The sequence below is a fragment of the Mus caroli genome, chromosome 8, assembly GCF_900094665.2.
Source record: "Mus caroli chromosome 8, CAROLI_EIJ_v1.1, whole genome shotgun sequence".
Taxonomy (NCBI): Eukaryota; Metazoa; Chordata; class Mammalia; order Rodentia; family Muridae; genus Mus; species Mus caroli.
Genome location: NC_034577.1, coordinates 1,060,614 through 1,080,808, shown reverse-complemented (window position 1 = coordinate 1,080,808; position 20,195 = coordinate 1,060,614). Strand labels below are relative to the sequence as shown.

Here is a 20,195-nt window from a genome sequence, read left to right as displayed (position 1 = left end):
TCTCTCTCTCTCTCTCTCTCTCTCTCTCTCTCACACACACACACACATACACACATATTGCTTGATGTGCTATAAAATCTCATACCCACAACTGAGCAAATGCACAAAGGGTTTGTCTGAGTCTAACTTAAAGTTACTTAATATGACAATATGGTTATTTCCAATTGTATCTATTTTCCAGAACAGCACATAATGTAATTTCCCCCACCTCCTGGACATTTTTTTTTTCCTTTACATAACTCTGGCTGTCCTGGAACTCACTTTGTAAACCAGGCTAGCCTTGAACTCAGATCCACCTAGCTCTACCTCCCAAGTGCTGTAATTAAAAGTGTGTGCCACCATATCCAGCCATAACTTCATTCTTTATGGCTGAAAAAAACTCCATGCTCTCTGTCCATTTCTCTGTTGTTAGACACCTAATTTGGTTCCATTTCTTACATATTGTAACTAGTGTGCCAATGAATGCCAATGCATGCAAGTTTTTATTTTGGGCTTGTGGTTGATAACATCAGTAGATATGAACCTGTGAACATATAGGGCCTATAATGTCATTTATCGTGGGTGTTCCTGTAATTCAAATTCTGTTATAATAAAAGAGACATCTGTTCACTGTTAAACTCCGCTGTCAAGAGAGGGGAGGAAATCGGACACTCAGTGGTAACCAGATGTTACTGTGTGTGCCTTTCTTTCGAGCCTCTAAATGTTCATTCTTGTTTTTCAATTTTACATTCTTTCTAGACCAAATCTTATTCTTCTGGGAGCAGAAAAGGGTTTTTGTCAGGCTTGCTAGATAACATCAAACAAGAATTAGCCAAAAACAAAGAGATGAAAGAAAGTATAAAAAAGTTCCGAGATGAGGCCAAGAAGCTAGAAGAGTCGGATGCTCTCCAGGAAGCCAGAAGGAAATATGTGAGTATCTCAGTCCCATCTCTATTCCCTGGACCAGAGCCACTGGGGGAAGGCAGCCAGGTCACAGTGCTGATTCAAAGGTGTCAGAACAGGAGCAGGTTGCTTCGGCCTCCCGGCCATGCAGGATTCTCTGTGGCACTGTAGTTAACTGTGCGGCTGGCTCTACCTCCAGCATTGTAGATAGCACAGCATAGCCACCAAAGTAATTACTTTTGGGAGACATGTGCATTGTGGGACCCATGACAGCTTAGAGCCATAATGCTGATAAGAAATGGGCCATATTGCTGGTGTCCTTTAGTGCTCGCTACTGTCTCTTATGTGTGTGTTTTGTGTGCACATGTGCACATTTATATATGTGAAGGCAGTGGACAGTGTCAGGTATCTTGTCTTTCTTGATTGGTTGCTACCTTATTTTTTTTTGAGGTAGGGTCTTTCCCTGAACCTGAAGTTCAGGGAACTCTGTTGAACTAGTGAGCGTTAAGGATCCACCTGTCCTGCTGCCTGGCATCACCTCACCCTCCTCCAACACCAGACTGACAAGCACATGCTTGCCTCTCCTTCTTTATTTCACATGCTTTCTGGAGATGGAAGGCTCTCATGCTTGCATAGCAGGCACTCCATGCACTGCGCCACCTCTCTGCCTGATTACTCCCTGGTGTCTCTTGAACAGCCATCTAGTTCTGGCCACTGGGATGTCTACCAGTGAGCTGCGGAGCCTCAGAGTGCAATGCTCTTAGCCCGGTCCTCTGCATGGGGGATCTGTTGATCCCACCAGTTCCCCCAGGAAGGCCTTTCCTTCTATGCATTTCCAAGCTATTTATTTGGAGGACACAACTTATGTGGCTTTAGCCTGATGAAAGATGGCCTTGTCCCATCAGTAAAGAGTGAGTTATCTGGGAACAGAGCAAGCCAGGGACCCAAGATTGAACTATAGAAATAAAATGGTATTGGTGTGTAGTGGTTGGCAGAACCATCTCTTCCCACTCAGAGAAAGACTCAGGGCTTGGGGATTCCATATTTTGGAGGTAGCTACCAAGTGGACATGCATGGATATGGTGGTTTGAATAGGCACTGCCCCCATAGACTCACATGTTTCAATGTTTAGCCCATGGGGAGTGACAATATTAGGAGGTGTTGTTGGAGGAAGTATGTCACTATGGTGGGTGGGCTTTGAGGTCTCAGATGCTCAAGCTAGGCCCATTGTGGCAGTTATTTTCCTGCTACCTGCGAATGTAGTTGTAGAACTCTGCCTGTATGCTACCATGCTTCCTACCGTGACAATAATGGGCTAAGCCTCTGTAGTGTAAGCCAGCCTAGTTAAATGTGTTCCTTTATAAAAGTTGTCATTGTCATGGTGTATCTTCATAGCATAAAACCCTAAGACAATAGAATTGAAGCTCTTCACAGAGTTTTAAGCAGCCAGTGCTCCTGGGAACCTTTGATTAGATGCTCAAGTTCACTGTTAGATCCAGATAAACAGAGGAAACTCTTTGATCCTAGAAAACCATCGAATCAGAAACTGTGCGTACCAGTGAAGCAATAAAAAAGAAGCTTGAAGAATTAACAGGGACAGTGAAGGAGGTAAGGCCCGAGGCCAACCTGACAAGGGCTGAAAATAGAATGGGAGGGGCTCTCCAAACCCAATTCAGGGTACAGGTAGGTGTAGGCTCCTCCTAGAGGGATAACACTCAGTGCTGGGTTAAACATCCTCTCACTTTTGCTAAATGTTTCACGTGGCTGGGAATTCCCATTCCACTCATGTCCATTCCAGGGAGAATCCTGAACTTAAAGGGTTGAATGCAGTATTCTTATTCTCAAGGCTGTGCTATAGGCCTGTGCGACATCTTCCCCTCTGTCTCTGTCTCAGTAGAGTCTTGATGAAGTCAGTAAGAGTGACCTTGGCCGGAAGATCAAGGAGGGAGTAGAAGAGGCTGCCAGGACAGCCAAGCAGTCAGCAGAGTCAGTGTCCAAGAGCGGGGAGAAGCTGGGCAAGACGGCAGCCTTCAAAGCCATCTCCCAGGTGAGTGAGCCTGGCTCAGGCCAGGCAGGAGCAGGGACCCCCACCCCCAGTGGTGGCTCTCAGCAACCACAGCCCTGTTCCCCCTGCAGGGTGTAGAGTCAGTGAAGAAGGAGATTGATGAGAGCGTGCTTGGACAGACGGGGCCCTACCGCCGGCCTGAGCGGCTCCGGAAAAGGACAGAGTTTGCTGGAGCAAAATTCAAAGAAAGCAAAGTGTTCGAGGCTAATGAGTAGGTCCCAGACAGGCTCCTGAGTGGTTCTGGCCAACTGGTGTCTGTTCTCAAGGTCCGCTGGGAGGTGCCAGTGCAAGTCTGTTTCTCTCTCAGGGTTTCTGGCTCCCTCCAGAGAAGCTGGGGGGTTGAGAGATGGATGAGGGGAAAAGAGAAGAGAGAAAGCTGCAGTTGAAGCTCCTGGATACAGAGCGGAGCCATCATCTGCATCCTCCCAGTGGTCAGAGGAGGGTGTAGCGTCCTGGGCTGACCTCTGCGGGGCTGAAGGTCACTCCAGCTGCCTGCCTTTTCCCACAGGGATGCATTAGGGGTTGTGCTACACAAGGACTCCAAGTGGTACCAGCAGTGGAAGGACTTCAAAGATAACAACGTTGTATTCAACCGTGAGTGTGGCCAGCCATACACTAGACAGAACCCCACTTTATAGAAGGAAAGATGGGATCAGACAGGGTTAAATCTCCTTAAATCTACCCACTAAGCTACCTGTAGATCTTGTCACTAAGATACTCGATGAGAGAACAGTTAAGATGTCAGGAAGCCGGGCGTGGGGGCGCACGCCTTTAATCCCAGCACTCGGGAGGCAGAGGCAGGCGGATTTCTGAGTTCGAGGCCAGCCTGGTCTACAAAGTGAGTTCCAGGACAGCCAGGGCTACACAGAGAAACCCTGTCTCGAAAAAAAAAAAAAAAAAAAAAAAAGAAAGAAAGACAAGATGTCAGGAGCCCTGGGATTAGCAGCGGTGGTGTCAAGGCCATGGGGCAGACTCTGGGCCTGTTCTTTACTTTCAGCCAGCCACAGGGCTTCTCCAGGGGCTAAGCAGGAGAGCCACTGGCTGTATACCCTTATCCCTTCTCCTGCAAAGACTGCTAGAGGCCTGTGTTTCCTTTGAAGTGGAGGCAGCAACTACCAGGGGTGGCATCCCAAATTTTGTACAGCCTCTGAGAGGCTGTAGCTGAGCTCTGCATTTGGACAGGTAGGTGGATAGGTAATCCCCATTCTGAGATGAGGAGGCAGGCTCAGGCCCAGACCTGACCCATGTCAAGAAGAGGAGTCTTGCAGGGAGTTCTCAGACTGGAGTCAGGCCATCTCAGCAGAAGGTCCCTCCTCTAGCTCCTTCCTGTGTGTATCCATAGGCTTCTTTGAGATGAAGATGAAGTATGATGAGAGTGACAATGTCCTCATCCGGGCATCCCGGGCCTTAACCGACAAGGTCACTGACTTGCTGGGTGAGTGTGGCTTCAGGGCTGTTCTTTCTTCCCTGGCTGCAGCCAGGTCTGGAAGCTAAGCCCTAACCTGAGGGCTCCTCTCCTTGCAGGAGGTCTTTTCTCAAAGACAGAAATGTCAGAGGTGCTAACGGAGATCCTGAGAGTGGACCCAACCTTTGACAAGGACCACTTTCTTCATCAGTGTGAGACTGACATCATCCCCAACATCCTCGAGGTGCGGGACGGGCCATAAGCCGTGGTGGGGCCCTGGCCTGCTGCACCTCCTCCCCATCGCTTGCGAGTACCTCAGAGCCAAGTTACTGAGGCTAGAAGATAATTACCTCCGGTACAGCTCCAGTCAGGTCGCAGTGCAGTCTGTCTCTTAATCTTCTCCAGCTATAGAGGCCTGCGTCCATCCTGCCATGACAGTTAGGGTTCTCAGAAGGGAACACCAGCCCTCTCCTATGCTCAGTGCTGGCTCCAGTGAGAGCTGTGGAGGTTTCTTGCCTTCTCCAGGTTGGGTTTCTCTGTTATTATGGTCAGAGAGTCATGGCTCTTGTCCCTGAAGCTCTGTATTGTGCCTCCTGGTAAGATGTTCTTGAAGCCATTTCCAGAGATTGCTGGGAACAGTCAAGGAGCCCCAGCTTTTTAGGCATTGGGGAGGAGCAGACAGCTAGTACACTCTCATTCAGACCTAAGGCACCCTGACCATATATGAACCAAGAAGGCCTGGAGCCAGGGTCTCTGGCAGTCCTCACATTTGTACCCAATTGTTCTTGCCTCTTTGGCTTGTAAGGCAAGAGAAGGCATCTTGTCCAAGCCACAGAGCAACACACCTGTATCACTGCTTCTCCATCTCTGCCTCTCTGAAGCACTCAGAAATGGCAGAATCTGGGGTAATCCTACTCAGCTCAGCCAGGCCTCCATTACACTACCAGGAGAAAGCCCACCGGCCCCCAGGCCGTCCTTCTACTTACCTCCATGTGGTTTATCCTCTCCTCTCTTTCCAATTCCCCAGCTCCTTCTCACTCTTTGGGTGGGACTGAGAGGAGGTGGGAAGGGAGCTATCACCTAGAACAGCAGGTGTCACCCAAGCAGCCTCTTTAGGGCAGCACCACAACTGCTTCTCTCTGAGCACCTCCCTCACCCTCAGAACAACTCCCTAGGTTTGTGTGGCTGTGTCTTCTACCTCACTCCATAGCCAGCCTGATTCCTAACTGCAAAGCCTGGTCCTCAGAGAGGTATACCTGGAAGGCAACTAACTCCTCCACTGTGAGGACTCCCCCACCCCCCTTGCCATCCATTGTCTTGTACTCAGAAGACCAGAGCTATGTGAACAAAGTGAAGGGACTGGTCCACTCCCACTCAGGACACCCACAGCTGCCTGTCACCTAACCTAGCCTCCGTCTCTTCCCCAGACCCAGGCTGGTGGGCAGGACTCCAGGGTCTCCAGGGAAGGCTCTTGCATTCTGCTGCAAAAGCTCACTCAGCTTCTCGTGCTTATTTCTTCCTTCTCCTATTTAGGCCATGATTTCCGGGGAGCTTGACATTCTCAAAGACTGGTGCTATGAAGCTGTGAGTACCATTTTTTCTCTTCAGCCAAAGAGCAAAGCAAAGCAAAACCAAACATCTGTCAGAAGGGCTAAGGTGTGTCTCAGGGCCAGGCATTTTCTAGCATGTATGATGTCTTGGGTTCCATCCCCAGCAATGCAAAGAGAAATAAGTAGATGATTGATAGGAAGGAAGGAAGGAAGGTAGATAGATAGATAGATACATAGATTGATTGATTAGGTGGCTCTGGCTCCCCATGTCCGGTGGGAGAGGGGCTTCATATCTGATATAGTTGGTTCCCACAGAGCCCGGCAGCCTGCCCATCTGTCCTTTCCTCTGCATATGATGCACAGGTGCCCACAGATCAGGCTTAATACATGCATGAAGGCTAGGTTCTACTGTTGAACTATATGTTGAGCCCTGTAAAATAATGGGGGGGTGGGGTGGGGGGGTGGCGCGTGGCATGTGTATCTTTGTATGGTATATGAGTACATGCATGTTTACACGTGTATAAATCTGGAGGCTTGAAGAAAGGTGCATGACAGTTACTCCCACCTGAAATGCTTGCCTGTGAGCTCCCTGTTTCTACCTCCTGGGCACTGGATTTACAAACAACGCTTCCACAGCTCTGGACTTTTGTTGTGAGTTCTGGAGATCCAGACTGCACGTGCTTGCACAGAAAGTGCTTTGCCCACTGAACCACCTCCCAGCACCTAGAAACTAATTTTGGTTAAAGAGAATCACAGAAATGATTCTTTTTTGGGTTTTTTTGTTTGTTTGTTTTTGTTTTGTTGTTGTTGTTGTTGTTGTTGTTGTTTGAGACAGGGTTTCTCTGTATAGCCCTGGCTGTCCTGGAACTCACTCTGAAGACCAGGCTGGCCTCGAACTCAGAAATCCGCCTGCCTCTGCCTCCCGAGTGCTGGGATTAAAGGCGTGCGCCACCACTGCCTGGCAGAAATGATTCTTGACACAGGGTGGTTGTCTTTTTTTTCTGCACAGTTTAAGTGGCAATGATCAGGACCCCATGAAAGATGGCCTGGGATGTGCAGGTTGGGGGCTTCACATGCAGGAAGGTGATGGAAGAGCTCACTGGAATGTATAAGGTTTCCCCTGGCACTGCTGAGCCCCATACATGGTGGTGGCAGGTGCCTCATGGTGATTATGAGTTAACTGTGAATACTGAAGTATTCACAATGACCCAGCAGATTCCCCCTCTAATAAGATAATGTAACAAAGATTAAAACAGAAATGTGGGTAGACTTCCCGGCTGAGGAAGGACATTGTGTCCTAAGGAGGCCCTAGCTACTTCCCAGAGTCATGGCTCAAAGATCCCAGGGTCACGGTCAGAGCAGGCTGTGGGGAAGCCAGTATCTTCACTGGGAGCACATGCTGTCTGCTCTTTCCTGGCAACCTCCCTGTCTCCATGGAACTCCTGCTCTCGTCTGGTCTGCTCAGGCCACCTTACCTCACCCTACCGGCTTCTGGCTGCCTCTCCAAGCAGGGTTGTGAGGTTTTTGTTTAGTTTTGTTTTTCTTCCAGCTTCTTTGTGTGAAGCAATCTGGAGCCTTTTTTTGGCTCATCCTATTCTGTCCCGAGATCACAAACAACTTGGGAAAAGCAGAGGAGAAGATCTGTCAGGTTCTCTTTTTAACTACTCCCCTGCACTGGTGACTAAGCCAGTGGGCATTAGGAGAGATCTCTTCCTCTTTCTCCCTTCCTCCCTCTCTCCTCCTTTGGAACCACGAAGTCGTGGCTGATCTTCTCTATCCAAGAATGGCCTGGTACCCCCAGAACGCAGCTGAAATTGTAGTTGGCTTCCAGTAAGGTGTTTTTAAAATGCTGTCTTGAGGAAGCGCTGGGTGTGGGGCATGGATGGCACTTACACCTCATGTGCCAGAAGCCATGAGTTTGATCACTAGTACTGCACATAGCAGGTGTGGAGACCATGTCTGCCATCCTGGCACTGGGGAAGTAGAAGCAGCAGAGTCATCGTTTTTTCATGTTTTTGTTTTTTTTTTTTTTAAGATTTATTTATTAAGTATGTAGTGTTCTGCCTCCATGTATGCCTGCATGTATGCCTGCAGGCCAGAAGAAGGCACCAGATCTTATTATAGATGGTTATGGGCCACCATGTGGTTGCTGGGAATTGGAACTCTGGATCTCCAGCCCCAGGCTCATTTTTTGCTACATAGAGTTCATGGCTACCTTGAGCTACATGAAACCCTTATCTCTATAGCAATAAACAGCAGAAACCCACCAGGTAGGGTTGGCCCTCCTTTGTGTGTGTATGATGTGTTTGTGCCACAATGCTGTGTGGAGGCCATAGGACAATCTCCAGTGCTGATCCTCATCCCTTATCTTGTGGGGGACAGGGTATCTTGTTCACCACTATGTGTGCACCAGGCTGGCTGGCCAAGGGTTTCCAGAGCTCCTGTCCCCACTTCCCATCTCACTTCAGGAATGCTGAGATTACATACGCCCAACTTTACATGGGTTATGGAGATTTGAACTCAGGCCATCATATTTTTGCAGAAAGTGCTTAATCACTGAGCCATCTCCCCAACCTAGTACTATTGCTTATTCGAGCTACTCCCACTTCTCTTCAGCATCTGTTATTTCTGTAAACTCCAGAAATGCCTTCAGGCCATTTCCTGTCTTAGTTGACTCCAAGCTCAAACTGCTCTCCTTGTGGCTACATGTCCCCCAGGCTCTTGGGGCAGTGGAGGGTGGTACGTCCGGGTGTTCTGTGAGAGAGGCTACTCAAGCTGTGAGTTCTAGGGCAGCCCACAGGGTTGGGACAAATCCTAGAAACGGCATCTGAATCCAGGCCAAGATTCCAGGGGAGGTGAATCTGGGAACAGTAGAGATCAGCCAAGAGTCCCCCAGCTTACCCTGGGAGTGTACTTCGGGTGATGCTGTGAATTACCCACTACACTGATTAATACTGATCCTACTTGGACGTATGGCTCTTTCCATAATGAGAAGTGTGCAGGTCTGGCCAGCCAAGAGTGGCATCCTTCTGGGCTTGGACTTGTGCTCTTGGCTTCTGCCAGTCTGGGTGCTAGGGCACATAAAGGTGGCTATACCTCTGGGTGTAACCCAACCCCTATCAGTGGCTGACTACATGGGCATATTGCCTCTCATTGCAGACCTACAGCCAGCTGGCCCACCCTATCCAGCAGGCCAAGGCTCTGGGCTTCCAGTTCCACTCCCGAATCCTGGACATCAGCAATGTGGACGTAAGTCATCCCCAAGGAAGCAGACAGTCAGAGTGAAGCACCAGCTGACATAGCCTATAAATGAAGCCAGACCTGCCGATTCCCGATACTCAAGGCAGGTCTGCTTGGGCTACAGAGTGAGTTCCACACTAATCTAGGTAACTTTGTGACACAGTTTCAAAAGAGAAAGTAAGACAAGGCCTGGGGATATGTCAGTGCTAAAAGTCCTGGCTTAGCATTTGTAAGGCACCACGGTTGAATTCCTAGTATGGTAACAAACAAAACTGTTGACCCGCCTCACAAAGCTTTCTGTGTTTGAGGTGTAAGTGATTTCCAGCCAAACGATGTGGCTTGAGTGATTGGTTGATGTTTGGTTGGTTTTGAGGAGAAGGCTAGTCTGTGTTTGTGTGCACATATTAGGACACATGCTATTCATACAAAAAATGAAAAATGAAAAATAAAAAGAACAAAATTCTATGCAGTGAGCCAGGCATGGAGAGGCACACCTAGAATTCAAGCACTCTGGAAGTTGAGGCAGGAAGATCCCATGAGTTTAAGGGTAATCTGAGCTAAATGACTTTATTGTAAAATACTCTTTGTTAGTGGGTATGGTAGCTTATGCCTGTAATCCCAGCATTTGAAGGCTGAGGCAATGGGATTCAGGCCATTCATAACTATATTGTGAGTAAGGCCACCTATGTTACCTGAGACTCTGTATCAAAATAAAAATAGGCTTTGCATTACCTATTAATTATAAAATTAAGATAATTTTGCTTACCTGTACTTTGCTAGGATGCTTATTTCATTTGGTGTTTTAGTGAGTTTTTGATGATACTTTCAAGTGTGTTTAGCAGGATGCATCTCATCCTGCATCCAGGAACACCTGTGTTATTGGGCAGGTGGTGAGCCCTTGAGCTCCACTGGCAGTGGTGCTTCTGCCTCAGCAGCATGGGCCCCTAACAGGCAGTTCAGCTTCAGTCACCAGAACTTCTTACCTTGTGGGAGCTGCAGGCAAAGTGGAGCCAACTTCCTGCCTTCCTTCACCCCTTGGTTTTATGAACCTGCATGGACCCAGTCTGGGAACAGAAAAGTCCCACAGTTGAAGACTTGGAGTTGCCCATGAGAAGGAGCTCATTGGAAAAACTCCTCTAAAGTCGGGGAGAGTAGTGCCATACCTTTAGCACGGCAAAGTGTCAGACTGTAGGACAAGTACAGAGTGCAACTTTGGGGCTTTTCATCTCCAGGGTTGTGAGCATTGGGTGGAGGGGTACAGTTCTGAGGCCCATACTTGTGTGTTTCCTGCAGCTGGCCATGGGCAAGATGATGGAGCAGGGCCCAGTGCTGATCGTTACCTTTCAGGCCCAGGTGGTGATGGTGATCAAGAACTCCAAAGGCGAGGTGTATGATGGTGACCCGGTGAGTAGTAATCAAGGGAATGGAGGTTTGGACCGCTTCTCACATCCAGGGCCCTGTACATTGCATGCCTCCCCAGCACAGCCAGGCAGGTTCTGGAGTTGGGGAGAAGCACCACAACTACGAGTTGAGACCGTTTCATCTGACCAGTGACCAGAGCCAGCAGCCCAGGAACCCCTTCCTGTGGCCCCTGAGAGCCTTCCCTGTCCCCCTCAGTAGCCCTTCTTTCTGTACACCCACCAAGCCTGACCCCTCACCCTGCTGGGTCTTCACAGGACAAGGTGCAGCGAATGCTGTACGTGTGGGCACTCTGCAGAGACCAGGAGGAGCTCAACCCTTACGCTGCCTGGCGCCTTCTGGACATCTCAGCCTCCAGCACAGAGCAGATCCTTTGAAGGCAGCAATGGAGTCTGGGCAGCTCAAGGCTAGACCATCATGGGACAGACACACAGAGACACTTTGGCACATCTGATACAGCTGTGAACTAGCTTCTGCCCAAGTTCTTCAGGGCAGCTGTGAAACTAGCTGGACAAGGAAAGAGCTTGGGGTGTCTAGCAGGATGGGGAATGTCCCCCAGTGTGTCACAGGAGTTGCTGGCAGTGTCAGAAGGCCCCAGCCCAGGACTCCTGTCGGGTGAGGCCTGGCCTGCTGTTCTAAGTAGTCCACTGGCATTGCCTTCCAAGCCACTTTATGTCCTTTTGTTTTGTTTTGTTTTTGTTTTTAAATCAGTGCTCTTACTTCCTGTACATAAGCCTAAGATCTGGACATAATAAAACACCAAAGCGCAGAAGAGCAGTTTGAACGGTTTGAAGTGTACATTTCTGCTGGGAAGGCTGGGATTGAGGGCCTGTCAGAGACCTAGGTCAGTGAAGGATTGTGGCCAGAGAGCGTGCTGCTTTCTCAGGCCAACACTCTGCCCTTTTGTGGGAAAAGTAAACATCCCAGCCATCTGGGGTCTCTGTTGAATTAGGGGTTCCCTAAGGCTGCGGGGCTTAACTAACAGAGACTGAGGTAAGGGGTTGCCCGGGAAGAATACGGATACAGACACCGAGGATAGGGAGAGGCTTCCGTGGGAGAGGCGTAAATGCCCATGTCCTGGCGAGGTCCTGGGTGCTCTAGGAGCTGGAAGCTGAGGCTGTCTGGGCTGGCACAGCGGTGGGAAGGTTCAGCCTTCCGATAGGCAGGCCGGGGCGGGGTCACAAGCCCAGGCACCGCTCCTAACACAGCCACCACCCCCTCGCAGCCCCGCCCCCGTCGCCATGGGAACAGCCGCGGCGGCCGGGCTGGCGCGCGGCTCTCCTTCCTCCCTCGGTCTCCACCGCTCCAGGGGCGGGTGGGGTGGGCTGAGCCGGGGCTGCCACAGCCTCCGCCGCTACTGCTGCCACCCAGGAAGACCAGAGCAAAGCAGCGCACGAGTTCCGAGAAAGAGAGAGAGAGAGGGGCTGCAGGGCGGCCGGTCCCCGTCTAGGACCAAGGGTGAGGGGGGCGCGTTGTAGCCCGGGAGTCGGCTACGGTGGGGGAGGGGGGTCTTGGGCCTTGGAGAACAAAGGGAGCGGGGCGGGGAGCAGTTCAAACAGTGCAGCTCTGGTCTCTGTCCCAGCGCGATCGCACCTGTTGTGCGCAGGCTGGGCAGATCTAAGCTGACCTGTCCCGGCTCTCAGCGACCCCACCTGCGCGCACCGCTGGAGTTGAGTCCCCGCGTGGCTGTGGCGGCGGAGCGCACAGGCGGAGCATGGGCGTAGCCCGGAGACGACAACACGGACAGAGATGATGCTGTGGGATACAGCAAAGGGGCTACTCCAGAAGGGGTGGTGGATGGAGGTGCAGGAAGGGCATAGCCTCATCCCCGCGGACCCCGGGGTGGGTACCCCTCTCTCCTCAGAGCGCGGCGATGTGAGCTATGAGTTCGGCGTGGACACTATCACCGGAGCCGCTGCCGCCGTCGACGGGGCCCCCGGTGGGCGCGGGCCTGGACATCGAGCAACGCACGGTGTTCGCCTTCGTGCTCTGCCTGCTCGTGGTGTTGGTTCTGTTGATGGTGCGCTGTGTGCGCATACTGCTAGACCCCTACAGCCGCATGCCCGCCTCGTCCTGGACCGACCACAAGGAGGCGCTCGAACGTGGACAATTCGACTATGCGTTGGTGTGATGGGGAACCAGTCCGGGGCAGGTCCTTAGATCCCTCAAGGGTCAGCCCCGTGGAGGGATGCCACCATCCTGGACTGCGCACAGGGTTATGCCTAGATGCCCTAGCTCGGAGTTGAGGGCGTTCGGAGAAGTCCAGTCCTTACCCACCTTAGCCACCCATCTTCCTTCCTGGCCAGGCCAGAACCCCACCTGGTGCCTTTATCTACCCTGTACCCTTCTCTCTACATACTTATCCTCACTGCTGATCCCTCAACACTGAGTCCCTGGTGAGTGAAGCACCCCGCACCAACCTCAGCCTTCCCCAGCTACCAGGCATGCTACATCCTTTCCTGGGAATGCGGACACCTCTTATCTCTTATTTCTTTGTTATGGTCATCCTCAATTTCAGTGCACTCCTTGAGTCCTGGCCCTGGCAGGCAGGCTTTCTTCGACTCACATTGGACGCTGCCTACCTATAATGCACGGTACAGTTTGCCTCAGAGACAGACCAGAAACCCGACCATGGCTGCTAATTGTGTTGATAATATCTGGCACTTTATGTGCAGGAGTACAAGCAGGCTCATCCCCTTCCCAGACTCGGCCCCAGCACAGGTTAGAGTGCCTTTCCTTTGTCCCACCTCTCCCATCTCCCCCTTGTCCCCATGCCCTTCCCTTGCCTTTCACACCTCCCCGCCTCTGAACCATGGCAATTATAATAAAAGCTATTATTGAGTGCTTTACTGCATGTGAAGCAGATTGCTGAGTTAACCAGTCCTGTTCTTAGCCTGTTTGCTTCTGAGGGTTTGTGACAAACAGCCAACAAGCCAAGCCCCTGTTAGGATCCCCCATTCTACAAGCCAGGGGACGACTGGAAGTCCAAGCCACTAAAATGACTTGCCCCCAAGCCATTGATCTGGAATCAGAACCCACATCTGCTCTTGTCTTTAACTGCTGCCTAATCTTGCAAACACCCAATTTCATACCCAACCCTTCAGTAGCTTTGGAGGTGGGGGGGCTAGTAGCCACCTCCAACCCCCCCTCCCGCCCAACTTCCATCTCCCCCCCACTCATGGTATAATTGAGACAACCACACACATCGGCACTCTTCTCTTGACCCAGTCACGGGAGACTATGGGGAGTTAGCCTAGAGGTTATTTTCTAAAACCATACCTATAACCCCCGAACTCCTGAGCCTAATCCCTCTTGTCCCCATCCAGTGTGTCTCAGAAGCTGTGGGTTTGGCTTTGTGAGGCTGTGACTAGGGAGTGGGCTGGCTTGGCTCCACAATCTGCCTGGGAGATGTGTTGAGATCCTCAGGGAGCCGTGTGCAACGTGTGTGGGGAGAATTGAGCTTTTCTATAAAAGGAAAGCCATGCGAAGGCACAGCTCAGAGAACAGAAAATTTACTCTCCACTTGTTAGGCTTGGGGGAGGGTGCTATGGTGGGAGGGCATCTGTTTCCCCAAAGAGACCTAGCTCCCCGGGCCTGTGCAGTACTCCATACCCACAGAGCAGGTGGAGCTTCTGGTGGAAAGAACTACAGCATAAAGGGGTAAGTGGTCTTGGGGTTCAACTATAACTGCAGCCACTCCCTGCAGCTCTGCAATCCACACTATCCTAAAGCAGCTCCAGTTCTGCCTCCCTCACCCCTATATTTCTAGGGGTCAGAGATACTCCCTTCTTCCTCCAGACCTCTCTCTGCTAGTCCCCTGGCAGTCCTCTCACGGAACCAGGGCTTTGCTCCATCAAGTGGGCCACACGGCCAACTTCAGTCATCTATAGAAAACTTGCCCCTAACACCTGTCCCCACAAAACCTGCTTTTCTCTTCCACCTACATTTGTCAAAGAGCCATCCACATGGTCACCAAGGAGCTCCTTATGCCAGATTAAGCTCACTCCAGAAAAGAGCTTTTTAAATTACTGTTAAGTTTGTGAGTGCATGTTATAGGTGTACATGCATGTTTATATAGCATGTGTTCGGCCAAACAACTTTCAGGGACTTTTTTCTTCCGCAAGGGTTTGATCTCAGATGCCAGGCTTCATACCAACTGCTTTACCCCTAAAGCTATTTCACCAGCCCAGGTACCAGCTTTTGCCAGTGACAACACCATCTCCCCTGGCATTTCACTCCAGCTCCCAAACTGTCATTTCAGAGACCCCACTCTCATCTTTATGTCACAGGGGAAATCACAGCTAGCTAGATGATAGCTTTATTGAGGGTTACAGGACACCCCAGGAAAAGGTGAAGAGAACCATGTAGAGGTCCGCTGAGGTGGGGAGGGTGTGCTGGGGCATCCAGATGCGAGTGCCACACACACAGGGATGATGATGTGCTGCTATTGTGGCAGAGAACAGGCACGGTGGGCTAGGGACACTTGCCCCAATCTACCAGTCCAGGAATCCTGCTTTGTGTAGAGTCTTCCATCTCTCCAGCCCTCATTCATTACAATTGTGCTTCACTTTCTAAGGCTGCTGGTGTACACAGCATCTGAAGGCTTAGCCTATGGCTGAACACTGTGTCAGGAAGTCCACAATCAAGTTCCAATACCAGTGGTGCTGGACTGACGTTCTGGGCAAAAATCAGCATATCTCATCTGCTGTACTCTTCACCTCGAAGGGCTGGGGACCTGGCTCACGAGGCCCAGGGGTACCAGGAACGGGTTCAGTGGGCAGATCCCAACTGCTTTCCAGGCCAGCCTCGGCTCTATGGGCTCAGAAGCTTGAGGATCAGCTTGGTCAGGCTCCTCTGGCCCCGTGGAGCCAGTCCCTCCATCTTCAGTCCCAGGCCTGGGCCTCTTCTCTCCAGGGAGAGAGGTCTGGGGAGCCATCAGTTGAGCATATGTTTTGGTCATATGTTCCAGCAGGGCTGTGCAAGGCAGGTGGGACAGTTCCTCTGGAAGTGACATGAGCAGGTTAAGGACCACAGCTGACTCTGGTAGAAGGAAAGGAGAAGATTAAGAGGACAGGTTTTAACATCCCCCAGACACCCCCCTCCCAACACACACACAGTATAGCCTTCTCCTCCTTAGTAGCTCTTACCAGCTGCTGAGAGCTCAGGGCCATGGCCACCTCTGGAGGAGAAGGAGAGGTATTTGTAGATCTTCTCAAAGTCCACAGCAAGGTCTCTCTCTGTGGAGGATCCAGCCAGGGACTTGGTGGGGGCATCAGGGTCAGGGACAGTGACCTCTGAGGCAAGGCCAGAGGTCTCAGGGTTGGCTCCAGAGGCCTTAGGGTCAGGGACAGAAGCCTCACGAGTGGGGTCAATAGCAGTCATAGGGACAGGCCCAGAACCTTCAGACGCAGGATCCTTCTGCCCATCTTGGTTGCTCAAGAACACCAGTGCCTTTCCACGGGCCTTTGTGGGCTTGCCCGGCCTGGAGTGCAGGAGGCTGAGGGGTTCTGCAGCAGCAATGGTGAGCACCTAACGGGGAAGAGCCGTCAGGGAAGGACGGGAGGAAGTCTTTCCTCTTCTATTGCTAGACCTAGAATGGGCCCTCTGCCTCTGCACACTCTGAAGGTGACCCACACAAGAGATGGCCATAGACACTATGGCTCAAGTGTCAGTGCCTGGCTGGAGTTACTGATTTTGCACCAGATCTACATTTTTTCTTTTCTTTTTGGGTAGTGTTAAGAGGGGCCTGGCAATTCTCTACTCCTTCAAATTAGGAGATTATATACAATACCACTGCCTGACTAAACCCAGCAGCTCTCTACCCCTGGGTTATTGATTTATAGGGCATCCTGGTGCCCTATTAATAAACACCCTTGGACTTGCCAAGGGAATGGACTTACCTGGGAGAAAGCTGCAGTCAGGGCTTCCTCCAGTGGGCCTGTTAGTTTCTCAGCAAGATCCATCCATACCTGGGTGAAGCCAGTTGGTACATGGTCAGTCTAAGGACAAGGCCTCAGGGGTCTCCCAAGTTTTGCTCTTTCTTGTATTCCTCTGACCAGGTTATCCTCCCTCCCTAAGAAGCCAGCCTTGGCCACCCCCCACCTTGCCCTCCTGCCTCACCTCTACCGGGGCTGGGAGCTGTGTTCCTTGATGCCTTGGCCCCTCTCTGCCATTTGGCTGCATCTTCTGAATGGCCTCTCGAACCACCCGGCCCTTGAGCTGCTGGATAAAGCGGCAGATCTGGGGAGGAAGACAGGCTTTCTGTGAGCTCAGCAACAGAGGCAAGACCAAAGTCTACCGCCTTGCTGTTCTCGGGCACTGCTACTGCCCCCTCTCCTGGACTAGCCCAGCCTTGTGCATTCCCAGAACTGCTGGGACTTGAGCCAAGACCCCAGTGTGTGACCAAGCTACCTAATGAAGATGTAAAAGCTAGGCCTATTCTTGTTCCTTCCTGGGGCCATTGTTTGCTCTTATAATGAGAACTAACCTGTTCACTTCCACTCCACTCCATTTTGTAGATTCTCACTTTGGTTGTACTCAAATTCACTTTTTTTGTTGTTATTGCTGATTTTTTTTTTTTTTAAGACGGCATTTGCTGTCCTGGAACTATGTAGGTCGGGCTAGCCTTGAACTCAAGGAGGTCCAATGAAAGAATCCCAGGTGCTGGGATTAGAGGTGTATGCCACACACCGGGCTACCAACTCTGCCTTAATCCACACCCCACCCTCTTCCACTCACCTCCACTCAGCTACGCTCAGCCCGCCGATGTTTCCCGCCCACACTCTACAGCCTCACAACTCTCCACAGCCTTACCCACAGACTCACTCCACCCAGTCGTCACGCCCCACTCCCAGACCACCTCTTCATGCTCCACTTGTCATATTCACTCACAGACCCCGCGGTCAGGCAGCACGCCATCGCAGCCCCGCCCCCCGAACTCCTCCCACCCCCTGCGCCGCAGCTTTACCAGAGTTTAGCCTCACTCTAAACACCACTGTCACCCGCCCCTGATCAGTCAGTATTCCTTGGTCACCTCCATGACCCCTCCTCAAATTCCACCCACATCCCGGCCCTGAGCTCCATCTTGCACGCAAATCCCGCGCGCCACTGAGATCCGCGACGGCCCACCCACCCGGCCAGCTCCACCTTATCACGGCCGTCGCGCTCCCCAGCCCCGGCCCCGGCCCCAGCACCAGGACTCCACCTCGGCCTCACTGCGGCCTCGCAGCTCCTGGGCCAGCTCCGCGGCGTCTGGCTCCGGCTGGCCCCGCCGAGCCTGAAGTAGTCTCAGTAGATGCCGCATCTCGCGGGGGCTCCAAGCGGTGGGGCCGGTAGCTTCACCTACGTAGCGTGCTGGGACCCTCCGCCGTCTCTGCGGTGGCTTCATAGCGGGACACTGCGGAGCTCTTTCCCTACTGGGCGGGGCTCATGAGCTCTTTTCCCTAGTGGGCGGGGCTACGGAGGCTGAGGCGGTCTGCAAGAGCACTTCGCGGAAGAGTTAGCAGACGGGGGGCGTGGCTCGCGTTTGTCGGCTGCGGGGTGTTGCTACAGAGACTGAGGCAGGCAGAGAGACCAGAGTTTTATCTGCGTTTTATGTTCCTCGTGAGCTGCAGCAAAAAAACTTTAGACCCTATATTTCCGAACTACGTCATGAAGCCCATACTGTGTGCTTTGCTTTTCATAGAGAAGTGGGCAGATGCCCTCAAAAACGTGGGCTTGCCATTTGTGTGGCAGTGTCGCTCTATGTCATCCTGGCTGGCCTGGATCTCGATATGTACACCAAGCTGGCCTCAAACTCACAGACGTCCTCCTGAATGCTCCGTTTAAAGGCACGCTCCTCCACACTTCTTCACCAACCAATCTTCCTTCACCAACTTTTAATGCTCATTTCTAACACAGACATGGTGGCTCAAAACCAACTGCAGTGTACACCCATATGGTGTACATACACATACATAAGGGCAAAACGCATAAATCGAAACAGATCAACCCAAGCTTGCCACTATTCCCAGCATTTGGGAGGCTGAGACAGGAAGGCCGCTGAGTTTCCAGGCTAGCCTGGGCTCCAGTGAAAGCCCGGCTTGCAAGAAAAACAAGCCTGGGTTATGGGGGCAGACAGCCCTAGAGACCTCGGAGGGGATTTAGTATTGCCAAGCCTCAGTTTCCTCGTTGGTGGATTAAGCCCAGAAGCTCCTTTAGTGCTGTATTAGTCAGGGTTCTCTAGAGTCGCAGAATGTCTCTCTCTATTGAGGGAATTTATTGTGATGACTTACAGTCTGCAGTCTGACTAACCCAACAATGGGCAGCTGTGAATGGAAGTCCAAGAATCTAGAAGTGACTCAGTCCCACAAGGCTAGTTGTTTCAGCTGGTCTTCAGTAGAAGTAGTTCCAGCAGATGTGCTGGCAAGTAAGTGCAAGCAGGCGAAGAAGAGTGAGTCTTCCTTCTTCCAATGTCCATATGTAGGTCTCCAGCAGAAGGTGTGGCCAGATTAAAGGTGTGGACCACCAAGCCTGGATCTGGGACCTGCTTTGTCCCCAGATGACCTTGAACTCAGAGATCCCCTCGCCTGGGATTAAAGTCGTGTACTACCTTGCATGGGCCTATGCTTTTCATGGCCACTATGCCTTAAGATCTCCATGCTGAAATCCAGGTCAGAAACTTGTATCTTCCAACCTCAAGATCTGGATCACAAGTGTGCCCTCCAATTCTAGATTGTAGTTCATTCCAGATATAGTCAACTTGACGACCAGGAATAGCCATTACATTTACTTAACACAAAGATGAGAGAGTTTAAACCGGGCGTGGTGGCACACGCCTTTAATCCCAGCACTTGGGAGGCAGAGGCAGGCAGATTTCTGAGTTCTACAAAGTGAGTTCCAGGACAGCCAGGGCTACACAGAGAAACCCTGTCTCGAAAAACCAAAAAAAAAAAAAAAAAAAGAGAGAGAGAGAGAGTTTGAGGAGGTTGGATTCAAGAGGGACATGGAAGTAAAGAACAAAGAAGGTCCAATTTGGGAGAGAACGAAGGAGGGAGGAAAGTAAGACTCAATTTAAACATAAACTGGCTGGGTTGTGTGTGCTTTTCTGTTTCAGGCAAATGACTCATGTCTCTCCCTGGCTATATGTGTTCGTGGGGGTTGGAGTCCCACCCCTCCATTCTAAGTCTTTCCAAGCCACAAATCTCCCCACATCTGGACCCAAGGCACAGCCTGGAGCCTCCCCTCGTGCACCCCACCCCCGCCCATGTTTGGGAGCGCATGGACTCCACCAGAAGTTAGCAGGTCACCAATTTATTTTGAACAGGGAAGTGAGGACAGGGAGAGGGGGAGGGGAGACATGCAGGAGGCCTTCTGAAGGGTAAATCACGGCTGGATGAGTCTCAGGACCTCACTGGGTGGTGCCATCTCTGGGGGAGAGGGGGTGACAGAGGCTCAGATCACATTCTCCCAACAAGCTTTGGCGGCTTCCTTCACCAATCTATGTATTGGGGTGTGTGAAACTAAAATTGCATAAATCCCTCTTACGTATCTGTTCAAGTCTTTTTTTTGTTTTGTTTTGTTTTGTTTTGTTTTTTCGAGACGGGTTTCTCTGTATAGCCCTGGCTGTCCTGGAACTCACTTTGTAGACCAGGCT

The 20,195-nt window shown here is 51.4% G+C and overlaps 4 protein-coding genes across 6 annotated transcripts in view; 2 read left to right on the top strand and 2 right to left on the bottom strand.

Annotated features, from left to right (window-relative positions):
* Timm44 (translocase of inner mitochondrial membrane 44) overlaps nucleotides 1–11,342 on the top strand; it is a 16,628-nt gene extending 5,286 nt beyond the window's left edge. Inside the window, exons 3-13 of the mRNA XM_021169721.2 lie at nucleotides 739–909; nucleotides 2,410–2,490; nucleotides 2,780–2,929; nucleotides 3,019–3,158; nucleotides 3,456–3,541; nucleotides 4,290–4,382; nucleotides 4,472–4,596; nucleotides 5,886–5,936; nucleotides 9,062–9,151; nucleotides 10,436–10,546; nucleotides 10,819–11,342. Of these exons, the coding sequence (XP_021025380.1) occupies nucleotides 739–909; nucleotides 2,410–2,490; nucleotides 2,780–2,929; nucleotides 3,019–3,158; nucleotides 3,456–3,541; nucleotides 4,290–4,382; nucleotides 4,472–4,596; nucleotides 5,886–5,936; nucleotides 9,062–9,151; nucleotides 10,436–10,546; nucleotides 10,819–10,938 (1,218 nt within the window). The 3' untranslated portion in view covers nucleotides 10,939–11,342. The remainder of the gene's footprint in view (nucleotides 1–738; nucleotides 910–2,409; nucleotides 2,491–2,779; nucleotides 2,930–3,018; nucleotides 3,159–3,455; nucleotides 3,542–4,289; nucleotides 4,383–4,471; nucleotides 4,597–5,885; nucleotides 5,937–9,061; nucleotides 9,152–10,435; nucleotides 10,547–10,818) is intronic.
* A 453-nt stretch (nucleotides 11,343–11,795) lies between these two features.
* Nucleotides 11,796–13,438, top strand: Ctxn1 (cortexin 1). The gene is made up of 2 exons (XM_021170768.1): nucleotides 11,796–12,019; nucleotides 12,426–13,438. Exon 2 carries the CDS (start codon nucleotides 12,444–12,446, stop codon nucleotides 12,690–12,692), a length of 249 nt encoding a protein of 82 aa, XP_021026427.1. The 5' UTR covers nucleotides 11,796–12,019; nucleotides 12,426–12,443; the 3' UTR covers nucleotides 12,693–13,438.
* A 1,188-nt stretch (nucleotides 13,439–14,626) lies between these two features.
* Nucleotides 14,627–18,006, bottom strand: Snapc2 (small nuclear RNA activating complex polypeptide 2). 2 transcript variants are annotated; one of them, XM_029480299.1, is made up of 5 exons: nucleotides 17,049–17,125; nucleotides 16,682–16,801; nucleotides 16,462–16,530; nucleotides 15,709–16,090; nucleotides 14,627–15,601 (listed from the first exon to the last, which is right to left on the bottom strand). In XM_029480299.1, exons 1-5 carry the CDS (start codon nucleotides 17,070–17,072, stop codon nucleotides 15,276–15,278), a joined length of 921 nt encoding a protein of 306 aa, XP_029336159.1. In that variant the 5' UTR covers nucleotides 17,073–17,125; the 3' UTR covers nucleotides 14,627–15,275. The 2 variants fall into 2 exon arrangements, with proteins under 2 accessions (XP_029336159.1, XP_021026007.1); XM_021170348.2 differs by lacking the exon at nucleotides 17,049–17,125 and adding an exon at nucleotides 17,766–18,006 and having other exon boundaries at nucleotides 14,864–15,601.
* Nucleotides 18,007–19,836: 1,830 nt separating this feature from the next.
* Nucleotides 19,837–20,195, bottom strand: part of Tgfbr3l (transforming growth factor beta receptor 3 like) — a 3,927-nt gene continuing 3,568 nt past the window's right edge. Inside the window, exon 7 of one of the 2 annotated variants that reach the window (XM_029480725.1) lies at nucleotides 19,837–20,039. In XM_029480725.1, coding sequence (XP_029336585.1) covers nucleotides 19,994–20,039 — 46 coding nt within the window. In that variant the 3' untranslated portion in view covers nucleotides 19,837–19,993. The remainder of the gene's footprint in view (nucleotides 20,040–20,195) is intronic. The other variant, XM_029480726.1, reaches the window with a different exon arrangement.